Source organism: Rutidosis leptorrhynchoides, chromosome 1 (assembly GCF_046630445.1).
Source record: "Rutidosis leptorrhynchoides isolate AG116_Rl617_1_P2 chromosome 1, CSIRO_AGI_Rlap_v1, whole genome shotgun sequence".
NCBI classification, from domain to species: domain Eukaryota; kingdom Viridiplantae; phylum Streptophyta; class Magnoliopsida; order Asterales; family Asteraceae; genus Rutidosis; species Rutidosis leptorrhynchoides.
The window spans coordinates 662,928,697-662,953,607 of record NC_092333.1 but is presented as its reverse complement, the minus strand read 5'-3'; the positions used below and the strand labels follow the sequence as shown (position 1 = coordinate 662,953,607).

General features: G+C 32.9%; 2 protein-coding genes across 2 annotated transcripts; both read right to left on the bottom strand.

Moving 5' to 3' along the window:
• Positions 1-2,531: 2,531 nt before the first annotated feature.
• Positions 2,532-3,632, bottom strand: LOC139885874 (GPI-anchored protein LLG1-like). The gene is made up of 3 exons (XM_071869627.1): positions 3,373-3,632; positions 3,177-3,236; positions 2,532-3,023 (listed from the first exon to the last, which is right to left on the bottom strand). The coding sequence occupies exons 1-3, from the start codon at positions 3,449-3,451 to the stop codon at positions 2,647-2,649; spliced, it is 516 nt and encodes a 171-aa protein (XP_071725728.1). The 5' UTR covers positions 3,452-3,632; the 3' UTR covers positions 2,532-2,646.
• Positions 3,633-3,794: 162 nt separating this feature from the next.
• Positions 3,795-7,607, bottom strand: LOC139885873 (phosphatidylinositol/phosphatidylcholine transfer protein SFH13-like). The gene is made up of 12 exons (XM_071869626.1): positions 7,419-7,607; positions 6,959-7,051; positions 6,565-6,868; positions 6,316-6,415; positions 5,917-6,183; positions 5,744-5,821; positions 5,400-5,654; positions 5,215-5,313; positions 5,022-5,126; positions 4,418-4,915; positions 4,234-4,308; positions 3,795-4,123 (listed from the first exon to the last, which is right to left on the bottom strand). The coding sequence occupies exons 2-12, from the start codon at positions 6,963-6,965 to the stop codon at positions 4,106-4,108; spliced, it is 1,806 nt and encodes a 601-aa protein (XP_071725727.1). The 5' UTR covers positions 6,966-7,051; positions 7,419-7,607; the 3' UTR covers positions 3,795-4,105.
• Between the last annotated feature and the right edge of the window lie 17,304 nt (positions 7,608-24,911).

Sequence of the window (24,911 nt, the reverse complement as noted above, 5' to 3'; positions counted from 1 at the left end):
TGAGTTTCGTGTTGTTTATTAATAAAGTTTTTGTTCTTTTCCCTAAAAAGAGTACATAAAATTAACAAAGATTTGTTTGCTTAGTTGTCATTCTTGAACTTCGATCAAAAAGTTAAGAGGAATTAGTAGCTTTATACATAGGGAAAATTTTATTAAAAAGTTATTTTTTTTTTAATTTCAACTTCTTTAAAAAGATTTAATATAAAAAAAAATGAATTTAGATAGAAAGAGAAGCTTCATTCATTCAATGAATGAAACAACCCAAAATAAATACAAAGAAAGAGCCAAAATGCAAAAGAAAATCAAAAACGCCACAAACAACAACAGAAAATAGTCTAAAACAAGAACGAAACCTTGACAAATCGAACTAAAAGAGCAAATGACCAAACCGAAAGAAAGCTAGTAAAAACCTCACCAATGACATAAATATATTTAAATTAGAGGTTTTTCTCCGACTATATGTGATTGATCTTAATTTCCATCAACAATCCTCTCGCTTTTAGAATACAACATTTTATACATTTATTTTATTAACAGAAACAACATTAATAATTAAAAAGACGCCCATGACCCGGGTCCCTTAGAACACTGGGAGTGGTGACTGAGGTCACTTGGCATGTCAGGCCTGACTTGCTGAGTTAGAAAAAGTGAGGAGTGGTGACCTCTGTCAGTTAGGCATGCCAGTTTATATTTTTATTATTTTTTTATGATTTTAAATATAACATAAATTAATATAATTATAAAAATTAACATAAATAGAAATAACTTCCATTAAAATAAAAATAAAAAACATTACAATTCCTAAAAAAAAAAAAAACATTACAATTCCTATTTATTAAGAACAAATACAAAACGATTCAATTTCCACTTCGAAGCTTGGCCCGAATCGCCGCTTTCTTCGCTTGAAGAACCTGTGCATCTTCTTCATCCATTCCCGCGGTTGACATTTGTAGTATTTTCAGATCAAAGTAACTAGTCATTGATTCAAAAGTGCCGCTTGCACTTTCATCAAACGAGGATCTTGCGGAAGCGGCGGAGCTCGAAGACGTCTTTTGTGATTTTGATTTTCTTGATTTTCCGGGAGGTCGTGGTGTTGCATCCTCCCCAAATAGCTCCGCATTTGGATTCTCTTCCGGTTCTTCCGGTTCCTCATCTAGATCACAATCATCCAAACTAATACAACCACGTTTGGTTGTTTTAAGTGGAGTCGGGTTGTTCCATTTATGCTTGTCTTTTAGTAATTCCCAAGCTAGGTAATTGTTAAACTTCTTAAACGTCTCCACCTTGTATTGTGCATCACAACGTTCCTTGAAATTGACATCACCCTCACCACTACGTGGAACTCGATTGAGACGACTCACGATTCCACCATACTTTCTGCAACATTCATTCATTTTTGTCCATTTGGAGGTCAACATATCCTTTGTTCGTTTGTAAGGTGGACCCCTAGAATGGTACTCATTCATAACCACGTTCCAAAACGAAGATGACTTTTGATCAATGCCTTGGTTTGGATGTTCAGAAGCCGCAATCCACGATTGAGTTAAACGTAGCTCATCTTCCGGTTCTCACGAGTACTCAGTTCGTCTTCTAGGTTGAGACGAATCGACCGCAACTTCTTTTCCTTTAGCCTTTGCTCTCGACTTGCGTTTTGGTGCTTGTGGTGTTTGTTGAACTTGTGTTTGTTGTGTTTGTGGAACTTGTGATTGTTGTTGTTGTTGTTGTTGTTGTTGCCACAACATAAACGCTTGCATTTGCTCGGGAGACATTTGTGGAAATGATTGTTGTGAATTGGAAAATTTTGAAAAACCGAGATTAGCCTCACCACCACCACTAGCCGAACCTTGAGCCGATCCGGGAGAATAGGGTGAGAGTGAACTCCATTGTGGATGATAATAATTTGACAATTTTTTTTTTTTGTGAATGAGATTTGTGTTTGTGAATGAGATTTGTGTTTGTGTTTGTGTATATGTTGTATATATATAGAAAGTAAAAAAGAAAAAAGAAAAAAACAGCAAAAAGCCCAACGGCTATGTATGTATCCGTTGTGAATTTTTATTTTTTATTTTTTTATTCGATGTTCCATTTTCTCCGTTGCCACCGCGACTGACCCATGTGCGACGCAACAAGGTGACGAGGTCCGGGAGTGGGGTGACCTGCGACTTGCCTCGGAACGAGCTTGGGGACGGGCTCCACTCCCACCGCTCTTATAGTCATTGGCTTGTACAAGTCGAAAAGTAACTGCTACTTGCAGTCGAGAGCTCCCTAACTACTTTAACTTATTATTCTTATTTATTTTTTAAAATGAATGACTGGAGTACGTATTAAATTAGGATATCCTTAAAATGAAAACAAGCCAATTAAGACGGATGGAGTATTAAAGGAGAGCATACTACAGTAAGAAATTACTTCGTGATAAATAATAAATAAGTATAATCATACAAGAATATCTAAATTAATAAAAGTTACTTATAAAGTTTTCGCTTTTCCAAGAAAAAAAAAATTAAAAAAATACAAAAATAAAAAAAGTCTAAATTTCAACGCGGATCTATTATAATATACGTGGTTGACAATTAAACATCAAAAACTCATACAAACTCACAGGCTGCAAATGTTATGGCTGTTACTAGAATCAATCATGATCCATCAAAACCACATGAACAAGACTATAAAAGCTCCCACACTAAACACCATCAACATAGACAAACTGCGAACCTTATAACTATCATTAGAATCGGCGTTGCCATCATTCTGCCCTGCTCCCGGTGGTAGAGCAGGGCAGACGAGACCAATTTTATTATCCCTGCATATGCTGCCAAACAAATCGGGCGGATAGTTGCCGTAGTTTTTAAGGTAATCAAACATCATTGACGAACAATTGTTAGACAAATCGTTCAAGCCATCTTTAAAAGGGCAAGCAAAGTCTTTAAAAGCTTCACAACATAAATCAGCAGGGTACTTTGGTGCTTTGCATTTACTAGTTATGATTGTGTAATTCTTGAATTCAAAGTTGACAGGACAAGCTGCAGGTTTAAGCAACAAGTTTATCACTACCATATGCACACAATCTATACAATGAATCTAACAGAGATATTATCAAAATGCTAAATAAGAAATGAATTCAATTATACCAAATCATAAGATCAGTAAGTTAAATAATACAGTAAGATACTAACGTTTTATCTCCTGAAGTAGGGTTCGTCCAATTGAGGAAGAAACAGGAGTGCAGACACCGTCTGCACAAATAATAAGTCAAGATCAGATGTTGACTAGACCTAAGGGCTAAAAGCACTGAAAAACACAATTATTATGAAAATAACTTGAATTCGAATTCAAATTCAAATAGTGCTGATTGAATTAATGAAATGAAACCTGAGATGGAAACTAGGGATGAGAAACAAGTAGAGATACAGCAGCAGATTACAAGGAGAAAGGTGATTGTAATCTTCATGATTAAATGAGGAAACAACACCAGCAGCAAATAAAATTCAAATTTGATTAAATTTACACAAAATTTGGATGAATTGATGGAAGCATACCATATATATGTAATAAATAAAAATCTTTTGCCAAAAGCTAACAATAGTGGAATGTTCAACTTTAGGGCAGGAAGTTTCAATTGCACATTCACTAGTGGTTTTCAATTGATGTGTAATAATTGTATGTATGTATATGTATGTTATGTGAACCAAATTATTATTCGAAAGTCCAACATAACAAGCCAAATAATATTGTGACATCATAAAATTCTCAAAACAACCCTTTTACAATAATTAATTTCATTTTTTCCATTGATCAATTTGTATAGTTAGGCACTTAGCTGATGAGACTTTAAATCAAAAATGTAAAGTTTATATGAAGATGTGAAGTCCAATACAGAAAACTAAAAATGAATATATTTCGTAAATTCTGTTTGCTTTTGGTTTCTCATGCCCTGCTCTACTATACCAAGTTAACTGTTTCTATCGCTATCGTTTTTATCATTGACAACATGATCACACTAATCCATAGATTCACTTCCTAGTTGCTCTTTACTCGTTTATACAGAGGTCAGTACCGGTGCACCGTCTCATTACATATCAGCCAAAAATAGTCATCCAAGATTTCAACATATCCTTCGTCGCTGCACCCAAAATACAACTACCATCAGAAATATAATACAACTCATATCGACCCAATTCCAGACAAATGGGTCGAATTTGCCACCTTTAAGTGCAAAGTATAGTAGCTTACGCGGAATTTGGATTCCTGCAAAGCTTCCATCACGGCTGCAATCTCAAGTTGCTTTACCACAGTGGCATGAAGTACCTGTTTAAATAGATAAAAAAAAAAAAAAAAAATAGTTCAAGTCAACAAAGAACGTCAATGAAAAGAATTTAATATTGATAAAATAAAATGTTATTATCAAAGGGCCTACACTCTTGGTTTTGTTAAGATCGAATTCAACAGATTTGATCCTCTCCAAAGAATCATGCAACATATGTTCCTTCTCAACAGGTATTTGAGCCGGTTTCTTTTTAAGTTCTTCAAGTAACGTTTCAAGTTTCTGAAGTCGCTCAACAAATGGAAACTCACGTTCTTCACAAACAGTCTCTGTTAATGTTTCTGTTTCTGGTTCATCTTCCACAGCATTAGTAGGACATACAATGTTCTGTTTACTCCAGTAACCAACCGAAACACGTCTGATAATATCAATCAAATTAGTCACCAATGAGACAAGCGATCTTCCAACGCAATTGAAGCTCCTCTTCACAATTTGCTCGTGAATAATATCCAACCATTGAGCAAATACCAACCCCGAATCTGGTTCTTTATTGTCTAGTTTCAGACACTCATTTGGAGGATTAACAGGTTCTTCTGATGGAATAAAATGATCATGGCAACTATAATAAACAGGTGAATCAGACGGTGTCGCCTGTGCATTATATTATATATCAAATATCAAATATCAATTAATCCATAAGTTCATTCAGTATATCAGAATTGGCAAAATGTTACAAATGAATAAGAGTCGGACTTACGTCTTCACGAACTGGTGTTAATTTTGGATTAACAGAAGTAGTTAGAGAACATGGATCCTCTACATCTGATTCTGACTCTACAGTCGACGAATCAATACTTCTACCCTGTTGCAACAAACAAATTTAATTCAATAAATGAGAAATTATAGTTTATACCTAACTAGTAATCAAAATATTTGACATATAAACTTGCCTTTACGGGCTGTATCTGAACATAAGAATCAACTTTCTGTTGATCACTAGAAACACTAGTAATTTGTCTTACAAATGTAGCTTCTGCATTATTCACAACCTACAAATTAAGAACCAAATAATTACAAAATAGCTCTTTACTCATACGAAACTTGAATATTATGAGTTGCATAAATCAATCATTACCTTCATTATTTCAGGATCGTTCCAAGGACCCATGTTGGACCTAAGGCAGCCACCCTCACCGGGACATGTACACGAACCACCGAGAAAATCAGGCAACTGACTCGGGTCAATGACTTCAAGTAACTTCCCCAATGACTTAGGTTCCAACACATGAATTTTCGAAATCGTTTTTGGGTCCAGAAACTTTTGAGCAGCAGGCCATAGATATCTTTTAAACGTTGACCCGGCATTGACAACAAACATACGATGCAATGTCTGCAATTAAATGTCGATATACATTACTCCAAAGAAACAAATTTTAATTCATAACTAATAATTTTAATTTTTAATAATCAGTAATCTACCTCTGGATAATAGTTATTATCAACCTTTGCCATAGCTCCTAGAATACTAGCAGCACTTGGAGTAAAATTCTTCAATCCCTGAAAACCATACATTATATTCATTGTCATAGTAACAGCTAATTATTATTTTAATTATAAGACAGATAAAAATAAAACGTTAAGATTTATCATACCAAGCCTTGAACATCAAGAATTGTAGTAGTCGAACAAATTTGTCGTTTTGCTGCAATTGAACAAGCGGGAAACTTTTCACTGAAAGCGCGTTCGAACTCTTGGACGTGGTACTTTAAGTAGCGGTCGATAGACGTAATTTTCATAAGTCTACTAGGGTGTGCTTTGCCAAGCCTTTCAATATAAACAGGTCTTCCTTCCATATCAACTCCATGGTACCCTTGAGGGTAATGCTGTAATACTTCTTCTAGTTCTTCAAATTCATACTCCTAAATATTCATATCATAATTGTAAGCATAAGACTATTTCAAACTCAATCAGAACACCAAAAATTGTTGTGTTGTTAAAAATGTAAAAGAGTTGATACTCATTTAGGAAACCATTTCATTAATTATGGTTACCTCCAATATAGTGTCTGCTCCATACTCTTTTCGCCACGTCAGCATTTCCGCCCACATGCGTATCGTTCTCTCAATGTTAAAATCTCTTGCCTTCAAGAACCTAAAGTGACACTAGCAAACAAATTGAGTATTGAGTACACATCACATAATCCATCCATATCTTATGCTTAATTGCTTAAACAAATATAAACACATTTGTATTTTATATTTTATATAGTTATGATTTTAGAACTGAAATTAGTCACTAGCCTCAACAAAGTATGATAGTCATCATGTCTCTCAGGAAGCAAGTCCTTATCAAGAAGCTTTTGCCTTAGTTCACGTACAGCTTTCTCCTCACTCGCATCGCGTACATCTTCAATCGAAACCGACGGAACCCTGTAATCAACTTTCCTCTTCCCCCTTTTTTTAAGTGAGTGAGTAAACTTATTTGAAGCATTTATAGCCTTCTTCCTTAACGACCCGATTTTCGATCTTCGTCTCTCATCTTCAGAATTCTCAAAATCCAACCTCCTATCTCCTATTTCATCAAATGCATCCAGTCCTTCTAATCCTAACACATAATCATTTCATAATGATTACAAATGTGTTCTTTATTAAATAAAAATAATTGTGTCCTGCAATTAATGTAAATAAATCTTACCTGACATTTTAGCCAGCTACACAACTCTGAAAGCAACAATTCTGTCACCCTAATTTTAGTGACCGACCACCATAAATGCATATAAAAATAAACCTACAGTATAATACATAATTACATAATGTAAGTTATAATTATAATAATCTTGTCACACAAATTTTAGATGTCACACAAATAAAGATCTACAATTTCTGTAATATTCAATCAGACACAACTATAAATACATACATATAGGTATAAGTTTTGTAGATTCAGAAATGTGAACAGTTATCAACTCAGAGATCTAACAATAACAATTTTAAAACAGTAATGAATAATTACATATAAAAAACAATACAAAATACATACAAATTTCAGCAATGTTATCAGATCTTAAAGAAACAAACAATAACACGGCTATATAATATAATACGTTTGATTGATTTAATTAGATTAATAAAGAGATAGAATATGCAATACATACCGAAACCCTAGAGTATAAGCGTGGGATCACAATCTGCAACGGATTGAATTCAGGTGAATTGAACGTCTTTTTATACAGATTACAGATAATAGTGTAAAAATTAATTCACGAGTGATATGAGATTGAATCTTTCTTGATAGACGAACAAATCTCAATCTCTATATTAGGAAGAACAGATAAAGATTGAGAATTGTGTATGTATAGATTGTATGTATAGGTTTTGTTTCTTGTTTATACTAATATAACACACACTGCCCAACCAACTTTTTTCCTCCTTACACCAAGCTGCTTGTTTCCTTTGCTTATTTGTCACCCCTGTCTCCCTTTCTTTTTGTACTTGTAAATTTTACTTTTTACACGGATATTATGAGAATGATACAATATACACCCTTGATTATTTTAATTTTACTTTTGAAGCCCCTATAATTATTTTGACAAAGCTACCCCGGTCATTCTGCCATGATAAATGTTTTTTTTTTTTTTTTTTTTTTTTTTTTTTTAAAACAAGCAAAACTTTTATTAACCATCAAAGAGAATAGTGCTTAGATACTAAGCATCCTAGAGCACACGAGTATAGTTACAACGAGATTTAGGTTGCAAAGAAAGCAACCCCAATATACAAACTAACTAAATTGTAAGAAACACACACACTTGGGTTATTTAATCAATCTAACCAATTCAATTTCTTTTCTTTTAATCAATGCAAAATTCAATCGAAAGATTTGATTTGATTTCATTTAAAGCAATCGGGGCGTTCTCAGTGGCGATTCTAGGATTATAAGTCAATGGGGTCCCGAAAATTTTTTAGTACTAATTATATTTTAATGGTAGTTTACCTTATAAAAATTTTACAAATTCGAAAAATTTATGGGATCAGAATAGTTAAATTTAGTAGTATGCTATACAATTTAAAATAAAAACTATAAATTTGAAAAATATATGAGGTCCTACAGTTAAATTTAGTGGTATCCTGTATAATTTAAAGAGTAATTTCTGCTAAAAATTTTCAAACTAGTGGTGTCCCGTGACTCCACGGGTCTAAAACTAGATTCGCCCCTGGGCGTTCCACGTTTTACCGCGAAAAACCATATTATTCTGATTTTTTCAAATGAAATGAACATAAACTCATTCGACAACTTGCTAAATTAATCTTCCATGACTTGACATTTGAGAAGGAGCAGAATTTCATTAGAGCTAAGGTTCGAAAAGGTGCCATGATAAATGTAATACGGACCGTATTATAGTCGATTTATTTTAGATTTTTTCATTCAAATTTTTCTAAACGTATCCAATGGATTCTCACTAATTAATTTAATTACCTATTAATTATAAAGTAATAGTTATTATTTCTTTGATATTATTATGCGTATTAATTTAAACGACAGTATTAGACTATGGGCGTGTTTGGATGAAACTAGCTTGTAGCTGGAGCTGAAGCTTATGACTGGAGCTGGAAGCTGGAGCTTATTTTTTAAGCTAGAAGCTGGAGCTTATGTCTTATGTCTTATAAGTGTTTGGTAAAGTAGCTGGAACTTATGTATGTAAAATAACATAAAAGGACAATAAATAAATGATAAATAATTATTTAGGGGCTAATAACGTAATTTTACTTCCATAAGCTTCTTAACTTATCTTCAAAAGCTACTTCAACAAGCTTATTTTCCAGAGCTTATTTTTTTCATAAGCTCTGGAATATTTGTATGCCAAACAAGACTAGAAGCTGGAGCTTATGAAAAAAAATAAGCTTAAGCTCCCATAAATTCCTAGAAGCGTGTGTGCCAAACACACCATATATTTAGAAACATTAGTGTTGTTTACATAAAAGATATACTCCGTACTTATTATTGGTGTACCAAGTTGTTAAGCTTCTTTATGCACATACTGTTTTTCATCAACATATTTTAAAAATAAAATAAGAATAATCAATTATTTCGTAATTAGTAAGTTTCTTTTTCTTCAAAATTATTACACAACATTTAAGCTTTTCACACTTTTTTTTTTCATTTGATTATTATTAGAGTACACTTACAACTTCACAAAATTAATTATTAATTAACTAATAATAATAATAAGAGTATAAATTTTTTATAAATGATAGTGAAGAAAAGTAATTAAATTTGTTTGTATCTATATAAGAGATATAAGATACTTGAGTTTGTATATAAATCAATTGTTGAAATTTTAGATCAATCAATGGATTTTTTTTTTTTAATCAATGGTTTATTACGTAGTAGAAAAAAGGCACAATTATGACATCATAATCAAAATTAAATGAGTGAAAATCATAGTTAGCATATAAAGATTAGTATTTTAGTTTGATATCTTTGTAGTGTTATCGTTCCTTAATATTTGTTGTTGTTAGTCTTGTTAGATTCGGTTAGTACTGGCTCGCCCAAAGTTAGCGCTTGTTTCGTTTTGTTTTCTATGTCTAGTTCGGTTACTTTTCTTTGGGCGAAGTGATGTCCAAGTTGATTTTTGTATCTTGTTCCTCGAAAGATTTTTTCATTTTTAGTGAAAGTCTTAGGTTCTAGATAAGTTTATTGTTTTTTGTTAAAATTAATAAATAATTAAATCTTTTGACAAAAAAATAACATAATTATGACTTTTTTATATTTAGGATAAGACAATTAGAGAGAATAAAAAAAAATAGAGCGAAAAAACAGTTAAAAATATTTATCTTTTCGTTCTTTTAAGATTTAAGACTAAGAAGTACTCCGTAAATTATTTTTATGAGACTGGGTTGAGAAATCCACCTATTATCCGACACCAAACTTTATGACCGATAAAGTAATACTACGTAGTTTGAACGTATCAAATGGATGTCAAATGTTAATAAAAAAGTACTTATATCATGTTAAAACATTATTTACTTTTTAACACAGAGACAAAGGAATCTCTATTTACTTTTTACTATATGGTTGTTTATTTTTTATTTTTATTTTTTTACTAAAATAACAATAACATTGAAATAAAATCATTTATATCAATAGAATTTTTTATTTTACCACTTGACCTATTGTCATCGCATATGGAATGTATACAAAATATTCCATACATTGCTTGATCCTATGACTCTTCGTTTGTTTTTTCTTTTCTAAAATAACGATAACATTAAAAAAAAAAATTACTATCAAAACTGAAGAAGATGAAAAAAAAAAACAACCGAACCAAGAAAATTATAAGGCTCAAAAGCAGTAAATAAACCATAAAGCTAAACATCAAGAACGTACTAAGCCCAAACCTTGATCTAACCGGGCCACAAAAATAAAACTCGAACAAAATAAAAGCCACCACCAAACAACTAACGAAAAACCACCACCACCAAAATAAAACGTCGCAAATCTCTCTCTTCTTTAAATCATGTTCTTATTTACAAATGGAGGTGGCGATTGCTTATCAATCGAAATGCCTTGTGGTCTAAGGTCATTAATTCCATTCATGGGAGTAATTCGGGTGATATGTCTTGTTCTAATCGTTTAGCAGCGGGTACTTAGGCCTCTATTTGCAAGTGCATTAATGCACTCCATGAAAAAAATTCTATTTCTTCTTTGTTAATGCATATAAAGCTCGGAAACGGTTCACTTACTAGTTTTTGGTAGGAACCTTGGATCGATGGGATATCTTTAGCATCGTGATTTCCCCGCCTCCTTCAATTGGATATTCAGAAAAATGACTTGGTAGCTGATCGTTTTCAGAATGGTTCTTGGAGTTGGTGTTGGAGGCGTGATTTTAGAGGTGGTTTTGAACAGTCCTCATTTTCCTCTTTGCTAAATCTGCTTGCTCCGATTACCTTGTCCAGTGAAAGGGATGTTTGGGTTTGGGATGGCTCTCAAAATAACATTTACACATTGGCTAATGCAAGGCATCTAATTGATACGTAGTCCATTGCACCCTTCACTTGTAATACTGATTGGTTGACGACATTCCCTTCGAAATAAATATTTTCATTTGGCACCCAAAGATGCATCGTCTTGCTACAAAAGAAAATCTTGAGAAAAAAGGTATTACTCTTTCCAACTCAGTTTGTGCCTTGGTGATGATAATTCGGATATAGACCTCCATGTTTTTGTTAATTGTAACATTAGTCAGAATATATGGGATCACATTGGGTCATGGGTCAAGATTGCTATTCCTAGATGGGCTTCTCTAGATATATTTTGGTCCTGGTTCGATGGCTTACAACTTAATGGAAAGAAACGTTTAATCTTCAGAAGCATTTTGTATTCGACCCTTTGGAATATATGGCGGCTTCGGAACAGTTACAATTTCAATGACACGACCTTCAGGAAATTTCATGTGTTGGATAACATTATTGTTTCTTTTTTTTTTTTTTTTGGTTGTTTTCTAAATACAAAAAGTCTAGAGTTAATTGGTCCTTGTGGTTGCAAAACCAAATGAATTCTTTGTAATTTGTACTTTTTTCTAGTGCCTTGCTAGTAAGTTAATAAAATTCTTCTGCCGTTAAAAAAAAACAGTTAAAGAAACCACCATAGACAGTACTAGCGAAACATAACAGACATCACTAAGCTAACAAAAGGAATACTCCGTATTATCCAACTAACAAAACAAACGAAACAGAGCTAACTAACAGACAGTCGATTTAGTCTTATGACTCTATGATATCGCATATTTTATACACGTTTTCCTTAGCGATATCGATCACATTTTAGTCCGTTCGGATACGATTTGGTGTTTATTTTGATAATATTGAGAATGTCCGAGTTTGAAGAGCTAAATATAAAAGAGTTGCATTCTTTGGAGTTTTTGAGGTACTTTGTTAAACGATTATTAATATTGGTGCACCGAGGTTGGAAATGTGAAGAACATATTGGTTATTGAGGTGTTGAGTTAGTTTAAAGTAAGGAAAAAGAGAAAAATGAACGAGATGTCAGTTTATGCTTTGGGCCGCGGCGCGACGCATATGGCCGCGGCGCGGGAATCAACGGTATTCAACATCAGTTAATGGGTTAAAAAAGGGTTCGGAATTAGTTATGGGCCGCGGCGCGACATCCTAAGCCGCGGCGCGGCATTTGCCTAGTTTCAAGATCAGGAGAAGATTTAAAGGAGTTCCAGTTCACGTGTTATGTCGCGGCGCGACAATTGGGGGCCGCGGCGCAGCAGTGGGTCGGCCCAGTCGAATTTGGAAGGCATTTAAGCCCGAAAAATACCCTAATTGATCATTATTCCATCCAGACGAATTCCATCAGCTTTTAGGCGAATTTTGGTGATTATTGGGGAACCCCAATATCATTCGATCAACTCAATCATTCCGGAAACGCGTCTCGATCTGTTCATCATTCAAGAACACAATTTTCATTAGGTTTAATTCTTATCAACATAATGAATATTCTTAATTGTTTATTTGTGATTTTGGTTTTAGCCATGATTATTGGCTAATTATTTAATGTTTTTCTAAATTGAATATTCGTATGTGTTTGGATGATACTTAAACGTTTAATTTGATTAATACATGATAATTATGAGTTTTGATTAAGAATCATTCTTATGGGATTTGATATTTGTTACTTGGATTGATTAGTGATCTTATTTGAACAAAGGGAACCATGTTTCAATTTAGTGAACTAATTTTCAATTGATTTGTCTTAATCAATTGGGTGCTTACTGGACCAAGGGGGTAAACCGGGTAACATAGATTGAACAAAATAGGGGTGAATTGTGTGGAGCGAACGCGTAACCAATTAAATCTTAATCTTATAATTAGTTAATTACTAAGTCACAAACAAAAGAGGTCTTTGGTGAAAGGGAACCCTAAGCCAATGAATCCTAGTTTGACGTGTCTGCTAAAAGAGAACTCTGGGTAAACCGACTATGTAGTTGCATGAATTGATAAATTGAACTAGAGCTTAATAACAAATCATCCGACACTGCGAATAGGAGATCTAGGCAAACATTCTTTTATCTATCGAATTCAATTATCTTTATTTTTCGTTGAGTCTGCAATTTGATTTATTTAAACTTAAAAATGAAAAATATTGTCTTTTACTTTTGATCTATCCTTGATTTGGCTAATCGTTAAATAGCCACAAAATAAATTATCTCGTACTTTCAATTTTCATAGATTAACTTAGTTTATTTTCATTAGTTGCAATCTTAATTCTCACGTTTAAACTGTCCTTGGAACGATTTCAGAATTACCAACTTCATACTATTGCACGATCGGGTACACTGCCCGTTAGTGTGTAGTGATCTTTAAACCGGCATTTTCCAGAGATAAATTATATACTAGATTTTTCACATCACTCTACCTATACACTTCATGTATTGCGCATTTGTATTTATATTTATTTATATTTATAATATATACTACTAGATGATGAACGATGAATAGTAACCGAGGTTATTAATATCATTTTACAAATTTTTATATATTGTTACATATCAATACAATTATTATCAATATCATCATCATCATTGTGACGCCACGTACAAAATCAACGTGTACGGATCATCAACGACGGGATCATTACAAGGTCAAACACTATATGCTGTTTAAAAACAAGTTTTGCATTCATGAAAAGATAACGTTTTTACCAACGTCAAATGTTTTACAAAAGATAGTGTACTTCTATGAATAGAAAGCATTAACGTAAGTACGTGACACAAAGGTCATTACAAAACCATTGTTCAAATGTAACATAAGTTGTGAATGCAAAGTAAAAGTTCTTTGATTGAGACATCTCTAAACAATGCAACGGAAGTCTAACACAGCGAGTCTGTAACAGCAAGTCTATAGCACCAAGACTATAATAGCAAGTCTAACAGCGGAAGCAACGTCTAAGCACCTGAGAAATACATGATTAAAAAGTCAACACGAATGTTGGTGAGCTATAGTTTTAACGTGCGCAGCAAAGTAATGTAGACCACGAGATTTCGTATTTAAAACAGTATCTCAAATCCGTATGATAAAGTATATGCTTATCCGTGGGCACTCGGTAACTAACTTAACATAAAAATAATATATCACCCCCTAAAAGTACACTTGAGAAGTGCGTATGTTCTCGAAGTATTAAACACCAGTTAAATGCTAGCGTGACTAGCCCGAGTAGGGATCTCAAACCCTATGGATCCATATCTAATATTCGCGTCTACCGGTTCAAAAATCAATAGTTAAACGTTACCGTGCTAAGGGAAAAGTTTATGCCGTTATATAACACACACATATATAAAGTTTAAGTACTCGTGTCAAGTAAGTAAAACATAAAAAGCGCATGTATTCTCAGTCCCAAAAATAGTTAAAGTAAAAAAGGGAGCTATAACTCACAGTGAATGTGCGGTAAAATCGATATGAAAACGTAAGCAAGTAGTAAGTCGATCCAAACAAGTAAGTTGGTTCATCCAAAAGGTCCTCAACCTAAGTCAATGGTTGCTAAGTCAGTAAATCATCCCAAAAGGTTTAAAATTACGTAAGTTAAGTCTTAAGCATCATCATTATCATCATCGTTATCATCATACGTAAAAGATAAAGTAAGGTTTTAGACGAGAATAGAGATCGAAACAAAGGGCTGACTTCGGACAGCTGCTACGACCTCTATACAAACTGAAATGATGTTTGGCCAGTGGCCAAGGCTCCATTTGTGAGTCCTCTTACCGCTGTCGAATATTCAGATCCTAAATCGATGTCGTTTGACCGTAGCGACGGTTCAAGTGCGAGTAGGTCAGAAATTTCAGCACGTCGTTACGAAGGCGTAGTGATTTTCGGAAGGCTATAAATCCTAAACCGTATATCGGATTTAGGAGAGTCATGAACGAAAAGTCATCTACTCAAACCGAACTATCCGAAAATCAACTTTCCAGAAGTCTCAGGAGTCTGATCAGACCCTGAAAAACAGAAACAAGTGCTCCGGTAGGTTTCTTGGTGTTTGATGCTCATCACGGTTCTCATCCTTGATGCGTATAAGCCTCAAGTGTACAACTCTTTGATGTTTTAGCATCATTATGACCAAGTTTTAACCATAAACACACAACTAAAAGTAAAAGCTAAATTTCTATAAATTTTGAACATCAAAGTTGTCTCTTTATTGTATAAACACAATAAAGCTTCAACCTTTGTCCTTTTGACACAAGTTTAGGCATCTTCATCATATGAGATGATGAAGACTTGATTTTTATCACCATAAAAATCATAAAAAGGTTCCAAGTAAGTGAGATCTACAATAATAACTTAGATCTCAAGTGTTAAGAAACTCTAAGCTAGAAAGCTTGGATCTTTAATGTTCTTGAAGATCCTTAAAGCAAAAAGTTAGATCTACAAGTTACATGAAGATCATAAACACAAGTTTTGATCTTTTAACAAAATAAAGTGATCTTAAGCTTCAAAACTTAGATCCAACAAAGTAATGAAGATTCAAAGCTAAAAAGCTTGAATCTTTCATGTTCTTGAAGGATTCAAATGAAAGTTTGAATCTACAAGATATAACAAGATCAAAAAGCTAAAAGCTTGATCCTTTGATGATGATGATGATGATGTCGAAATTAAAGAAGAAAAAGAAGAAGAAATAAAATTCAAGAACTTACAATTTTAGTGTGAGAAAGACTAGAGAGAGAATTAGAGAGCAAGTGTGTGTAAAATGAGAATGAAATCAAGTGTGAAATGAAGAATGAGGCTTGATATTTATAGTGGTGGAGGTGGTGGTGGGTGTCTCCAAACCGTAGGCATCATGAGGGACAAGGAGGGACAACTTTTTGCTTTTTGCATGGTGGTGGTCTAAAGGTGGTGCTTGTTGTTGGGATCTCATGCAACATATGTAGTAATGGTTAACAAAAATGCTAGTATGTTGGCTCATCTTAATGGGTTTTTGTCCTACATCTTAATGGATCATAAATTCATTAAAGTTGGGCTAATTTAATGGTCCATTAACTAGAGTAGGGTGGGCCTAAGCCTATTAAGGTAAAAAGTCCAATATGACTAACTAGTGTGCATTAGTAAATTACCAAGCGTAATTAAGCAACCAATAAGCCAAGTAATTGTCATTAGAAAATAACAATTAGTATTACGTAGTCATAATATTCCAATTATGACAAAAGTTTAACGTGTACAAAGTACATAGCTCGTTCAAAAACAACAAGTGACACTAACGGTCGTAAAAGCATTCGGGGATCAAGTTAAGTGATTAAACACTTAATATCACGCTGTAAGGTATTAACGAAAGTAATTAACATAAATAAAGATTCCAGAATATAATATAGCTCAGTACGCACAAAATACGCAGTTTCGTGAAAATAATAAGTATAAGTACAAGTCGAAAAGGTCGGGTCGTTACATTACCCACCTGTTAAAGAAAATTTTGTCCCGAAATTTTGAGGAGTGACCAACAACGGTACCGAATTTGAAGAAGAAGGAGCGTATCAAAGTTTCGAGAGACTCGTGGGCTCAGAAGTGAGCGATTTACCTTGAAAGGTACTTGGGCGTATAAAAGTAAGAATAGGTATATGCCATTAATTAAGTCTCTTAACCTTAAGATCGACAAATTGATTTGTTAACATGAATATGTCATCTGAATATATACCCACAAAAGGAAAGATGATGTTTTTAGCCTTACATGCATCTTCAGTAAGTTGGATGCATGAAATGCATCATGGATGTTACCAACTCATCTAAAACATTGAGCGCTTATGTCGCAATACAAAGCAGACAGATAGAATGGAGAACATGGCGATTACAACATACTGCATGTGAACTTATCCTTGGATGGAATGAAAGCACAGTTCCATAATGTAACTATATGCTTTCAGTTACATGCTGAAGTTAAAGTTAACATCGACTAGAACAACATATAGTTGCAACCAACAAAGGAAGAAATATATAGAGTAACCACACCAGTGTTATAGATGGTTTAAGCAGTCCCTTCCAAGAGGATAAAAAGATTCATAGATTTTTAAAGTAATTTACATTACATTTCCGAAAGAGAATTGCACGAAAGATGTGATCTTTGAACGAGAGTGAACTCTTCGTACGACGAGCGAGTTGATCTGAATTTATCCTTATACTTAAGGGGATGCGCGAATGAGAAGATACGTGAACTCTTGGTCATAAAGAATGGTTTACTCCAAGTGAAAAGAATCTCAAAAATGATTCTTGTACCTCAACATACTGATTCATAGAGATGATGTTTACGAGGGTGTTGCGTTTAGTCGTGAAATATTGAGAGTAGAAATTCACTTAGTGCCTTTCCTACAATAGGGTGATCACTGAGTGTACCTCAGAAAACTGATTTATCGGCCCGCATTTTTGCCATGTCTAACTTTAAGAGGAACATTTTATGAGCGCAGGGACTTCCTAACAAATTTTATAAAACTGCCATCCAAAGTGGCTCAAGAGTTTTTAACAAAAATCTTAATGGTAAGCTTCATCCCTAAACGGGGGACAAGAAGAAGTGTGATCCATATATGGTGGAGACTAATACGAAAACCTTTAATAAAATCAACCAAGAAAGTTTTGAAAACCCTTTAAACGTTTGATGTGACAACATAAATGGAACGAAGTTCTTAGTAAATTTAGAAGTATGTACAACGTGTACCATTTTGCACAAAACTATTTGACTTAAGTTAAACAACTCAATAAAGGAGCGATTTTTAAATAATTTGAAGGCATAACTTAGTATGTACTAACCAAAATAAGTAAGGGTAAATTTATTAATTTAATTATATACATACATATATGATTTTATAATTCGCATAAGTGACAGAAAATTTTTATTACTTTCATTTGTCCATAAATCTCATGAGGACCGCACAAACAAACAACATGTATTTTTTTTTTATAAACATAGTTTTTCATATTTCAGAGGTTATGAGTTGAAAAAGATCGAGTGAAAAATCTTTGAATGATTGGGTGACATGTTACTAGGTAATGAAAACTAATGAATTAAATGTAGTTTTGATAATTATCAAGACGTAAGTCTTTGGGCCAAAAATGTTCACGTGTGAAGCCGTTGCTAAAAAGTGAGGTATGAAAGATAGAGCACGAAGATGAGAAGTTAATCGCTTCTTGACTTTGCAAAATGCCAAACAGGTCATGACTAATATTAAAGTCGGAATACTGATGGTGTTAATATCACTAAATGAGAATCTCTTGGAATAAGTCAGGACTTAGAGTTATGTAAGAAAGAACATCGTTCCAACAGGTGTGGCAATTAAGATCCCTGGGGTAACACAATAATTTTGAATGGTTTAAGTGTTAGTGGATGCCCAAAGGCTTTGTATTGAAATGTCCCGTTCATATTAATTACAAACGTTCCATATTAATTGATTTCGTTGTGAGGTTTTGACCTCTATATGAGACTTTTTTCAAAGACTGCATTCGTTTTTAAAAATAAACCATAACCTTTATTTTATCGACAAGGTTAAAAGGACACCACCTAGATTATCCAGAAATGATAATCTAAAAAAAATATCACACTTACACACTACCAATACATATTGGTTTACAATATTAATATGTTACAACAAAGTAAATCTCGAATGCAGTTTTAAACAATATTATACAAACATGCTGACACCAAATCTTGTCCATATTTTAGCAAGCAACAACGGAAGCTCTTAATAATCACCTGAGAATAAACATGCTTTAAACGTCAACAAAAATATTGGTGAGTTATAGGTTTAACCTATATATTTAACAAATCGTAATAATAGACCACAAGATTTCATATTTCAATATACATCCCATACATAGAGATAAAAATCATTCATATGGTGAACACCTGGTAATCGACATTAACAAGATGCATATAGAATATCCCCATCATTCCGGGATATCCATCGGACATGATAATTTCGAAGTACTAAAGCATTCCAAATTCCAGAATGGGGCTTGTTGGGCCCGATAGATCTATCTTTAGGATTCGCGTCAATTTGGGGGTCTGTTTCAAAATTCTTAGGCTACCAAGCTAAAAAGGGGCATATTCGGCTTCGATCATTCACCCATATAATGTATTTTCATTTACTTGTGTCTATTTCATAAAACATTTATAAAATTGCATGTATTCTCATCCCAAAATATTAGATTTTTAAAAGTGGGACTATAACTCACTTTCACAGTTTTTTACTTCGTCGGGAAGTAAGACTTGGCCACTGGTTGATTCACGAACCTATAACAAATATGTACATATATATCAAAGTATGTTCAAAATATATTTCCAACATGTTTTTTATTACGTTGATGATTTGAGTTTATTAAGTCAGTTGTCCTCGTTAGTAACCTACAACTAGTTGTCCACAGTTAGATGTACAGAAATAAATCGATATATATTATCTTGAATCAATCCACGACCCAGTGTATACACGTCTCAGGCTAGATCACAACTCACTGTATATATATTTTTAGAATCAACCTCAACCCTGTATAGCTAACTCAAATATTACTGTATATAGAGTGTCTATGGTTGTTCCAAATAATATATATACATGGGTCGATATGATATGTCAAAACATTTGCATACGTGTCTATGGTATCCCAAGATTACATAATATATTAGAATACATGTATAATACAATATGAGTTAGCTAGGATATGATTAATATAGATTTGTTACCAATTTTCACGTAGCTACAACAAGCAAAATTATCCAATCTTGTTTTACCCATAACTTCTTCGTTTTAAATCCGTTTTGAGTGATTCAAGTTGCTATGGTTTCATATTGAACTTAAGTTTATGAATCTAAATAGAAAATGTATAAGTTTATAGTCTAAAATACATATTACAAGTCGTTTTTGTAAAGGTAGTCATTTCAATCGAAAGAACGACGTCTAGATGACCATTTTGGAAAACATACTTCCACTTTGAGTTTAACCATGATTTTTGGATATAGTTTCATGTTTATAAGAAAAATAATTTTCCCAGAAGGACAACTTTTAAATCAAAGTTTATCATAGTTTTTAATTAACTAACCCAAAACAGCCCGCGGTGTTACTACGACGGCGTATATCCGGTTTTACGGTGTTTTTCTTGTTTTCAGGTTTTAAATCATTAAGTTAGCATATCATATAGATATAGAACATGTGTTTAGTGGATTTTAAAAGTCAAGTTAGAAGGATTAACTTTTGTTTGCGAATAATTTTAGAATTAACTAAACTATGTTCTAGTGATTACAAGTTTAAACCTTCGAATAAGGTAGTTTTATGTATTCGAATCGAATGATGTTATGAACATCATTACTACCTCAGGTTTTGTGGATAAACCTACTAGAAATGATAAAAATAGATCTAGCTTCAAAGGATCCTTGGATGGCTTGAAAGTTCTTGAAGCAAAATCATGACACGAAAACAAGTTCAAGTAAGATTTCCACTCGAAATAAGATTGTTAAAGTTATAGAAATTGAATCAGAGTTTGAATATGAGTATTACCTTTTATTAGAAAGATATCTTACTGTAAATAAGAAAGATTTCTTGAGGTTGTATGATCACTTAAAGTGGATTTGCAAGATTGGAAGTAAGCTAGCACACTTGGAAGTGTTGTTGGTGTGTTCTTGAGTAGTTATTTTATAACTTGGTTTATGTATGGATTTATGAACTAGATTGAGCTAGATTTTGATGAAGATGATGAAGAACACTTAGAACAAAGGAAGAACACTTGAGAGAGAGAGTAATTTGATTCAAGAAAATTGAAATGGAATTGTGTTTGTGAGTCCTCTAATTCACGTGAACTTAAGGGTTCCATATAAGCTCCATTAGTTTGTAATTTTGTGAGATATTTCATGCTAGATGTTAAATGATGGTTCCCACATGGTCATGTGACTCACATGGGCTGCTAAGAGCTGATCATTGGAGTGTATATACCAATAGTAAATACATTTAAGAGCTCCGTATTGTACGAGTACAAATACGAGTGCATACGAGTAAAGTTGTTGATGAAAATGAATGAGGATGTAATCGTAAGCTGATATTACTCAAATTAGACATATCTTTAGTCGCAATATCAAGTTCTATCGTTGTTTATTTCGTGTGTAAACATAGTATTTTCGTTTGTATTCCATTTTATTGTAAAATAGTTAGAATCATTGTGTAATTGAAGAAATATAGAAGATTTTGGATGATACTACTCAGAGATCGAAAACAAGTCAAAAAGTCGATGAATAGCAGAGTGCGCCAAGGAGTGCGCCACGGGTGTGCGCTCAGCTCACTCGTCCAAATTTTGATCAGAGAATTCTGGGAGTTGTAGAAATAGTGCGCGCTGCTACAGTGCGCTCGGCGCACTCCTGAGCGCACTCCAGCCTGTAAAGCAGATTGAACGCGTAAAGTCGAGCTGTAAAGTGTTTTCGGGGTTGGTGAACAGTGCGCTGAGCGCACCCCAAATAGTACGCTCGGCGCACTCCACTTTCGGTGCAGATTATTCCCTTTTTAAAACCCTGTCCAGCCTCATTCAAAACACATCAGTTCACAGTCATTTTTAGAGGCAGAGGTTACGATTCAAGGTGATCCTTGGAGTAATCCAGGGTCACCTAATCCATCATTTCAATCCGGATTCAAGAATCATCAGGATCATCATCCAAGATTCATATCAAAGGTCGATTCTTGTTATCACAATGAATTCTATCTTTATTTCCAGTTTGTTATTGTCTTTAAACATGATTGTTGGCTAGTTTAAATTATGCTTGTTTAGATAAATAACCGAGATTTTGAATGTTTACTTTTGATTGATTGTTCTTATGCACGATAGTTTGATGTTTGATTACAAGAACCATTCTTGTTAAATTTAATCCTTTCGATTCAACTAGTTGATATATTAATTTGATTAAGAAACACCATCTTGTTAAGTTAGTATATTGATTTACACCTAGTGATATGTTGATAATGTTAAAAACGAACATATATTTCATAGCGTTATCCCTCAAGAAAGACAAGCTTTTAGTTGCAATTGTTCTATTTACAAGTGATATTCGTTTAAATAATAAAAGGTGAAGACAAAAGACAGGTTCGACGAATTGAAGACGCAAACGACCAAAAAGCTCAAAAGTACAAAGTACAATCAAAGAGGTTCCAATTATTGATAAGAAACGTCTCAAAATTACAAGAGTACAAGACGCGAAACGCAAAATACAAGATATTAAATTGTACGCAAGGACGTTCGAAAATCCGGAACCGGGACCAAAGTCAACTCTCAACGCTCGACGCAACGGACTAAAAATTACAAGTCAACTATGCACATAAATATAATATAATATTTAAATAATTCTTATAATTATTTATATATTATATTTATTTATTAAAACGTCGACAAGCAAAGAAACAAAAATCATGTGAGCTGTTACCTACCACCATGCGATCGCATGGCCTGGAGGCACAAAAGCCATGCGATCGCATGGCCCTGAAATCCAGGCCTGGTCCTATAAAGTTCGCGAGTTTTGGACGAAATTTTACATCTTTTTTTCTTCTTTCTCTCATACGTAAGATATATATATATATATATATATATATATATATATATATATATATATATATATATATATATATATATATATATATATATATATATATATATATATTTTAATTTTAACTTTAATTTTAATTTCTAATAATAAGGGTATGTTAGCGAATGTTGTAAGGGTGTAAGTCGAAATTCTGTCCGTGTAACGCTACGCTATTTTTAATCACTGTAAGTTATGGTTAATATTATTTTTAATTTAATGCCTCGTAGCTAAGTTATTATTATGCTTATTTAATGCCAAAGTAATCGTGATGTTGGGCTAAAATATTTAAAATTGGGTAATTGGACTTTGTACCATAATTGGGGTTTGGATAAAAGAACGACACTTGTGGAAATTAGACTATGGGCTATTAATGGGCTTTATATTTGTTTAACTAAATGATAGTTTCTTAATTTAATGTAAAGATTTACAATTGGACGTACCTATAAATAACCACATACACTCGATCGGACACGATGGGAGGAATATTTATATGTACGAATAATCGTTCATTTAACCGGACACGGGAATGGATTAATAGTTAATAGACTTATTAAAACAAGGGTGAAATTATGTACAAGGACACTTGGCGTAATTGTTAACAAAGTATTAAAACCTTGGGTTACACGCAGTCGATATCCTGTTGTAATTATTAAACAAAGTATTAAGACTTTGTTACAGTTTAAGTTCCCAATTAGTTGGAATATTTGACTTCAAAAATAAGGATAATTTGACGAGGACACTCGCACTTTAATTTTATGACCGATGGACTGTTATGGACAAAAACCAAACGGACATATTGAATAATCCAGGACAAAGGACAATTAACCCATGGGAATAAACTAAAAACCAACATGTCAAACATCATGATTACGGAAGTTTAAATAAGCATAATTCATTATTTTCATATTTAATTGCACTTTTAATTATCGCATTTTTATTTATTGTCATTGTATTTAATTGCACTTTTAATTATCGTACTCTATAATTATCGCAATTTTAATTTATCGCACTTTTATTTATCATCGTTATTTACTTTACGCTTTAAATTAAGTTATATTTATTTTTAATATTTTATATTAGGTTTTAACTGCGACTAAAGTTTTAAAATCGACAAACCGGTCATTAAACGGTAAAACCCCCCCTTTATAATATATTACTTATATATATATTTGTATTTTTATAAATTTAAAACTAATATAGCGTTAAGCTTGTTTAATTTTCCCTGTGGAACGAACCGGACTTACTAAAAACTACACTACTGTACGATTAGGTACACTGCCTATAAGTGTTGTAGCAAGGTTTAGGTATATCCATTCTATAAATAAATAAATATCTTGTGTAAAATTGTATTGTATTTAATAGTATTTTCGTTGTTAAAAATAATACTATTTCCTAGTACACCTCGCACACATCAAGAATTTTTGGCGCCGCTGCCGGGGACATTCTTGCTTAAACGTCGGAAGCGCAACGCTAATTAAAAAAAAAAGATTTTTATTTTTAGTTTACTTTTATAAAAATACGTTTTTGTAAAAATACGTTTTAAATATACGAAAATATAAAAAGAAAAATAAAAATATAAATACTTTTATGAGTTTGTTAAATATATAAGTTCTATAAAGTTTCTTTGTCTTTATTTTGTAAAAATATAAGTTTTATTTAATTTATATAAATATATTATATAAATATATAAAACAGAAAAAAATAAAAAATAAAAATAAAATAAAATTACTCGAGGCCCGGTACTGTTACAGCCCAAAGCCTGGCCCGAAATCCCTATCCATGCGATCGCATGGATTTTTAACGTGAGGACCATATGATCGCATGGTCCTGTCTGACACGCCAACTGTTGGCCTAATTAAGCATTAATTACGGAGTATTATTTATTATTATTATTTAAACCCTAATTAGGTTTTATTTATTTATTATTTAGTTTATTGTTATTTAATTAATTTGTTTTATTTAGTTTAATAAGTTTTAATAAATTATAAAATTAATAGTTTTATAAAATAAATAATATAAAAATAATATTTTTATAAAAATTGTACTTTTTACAACTTTAAGTATA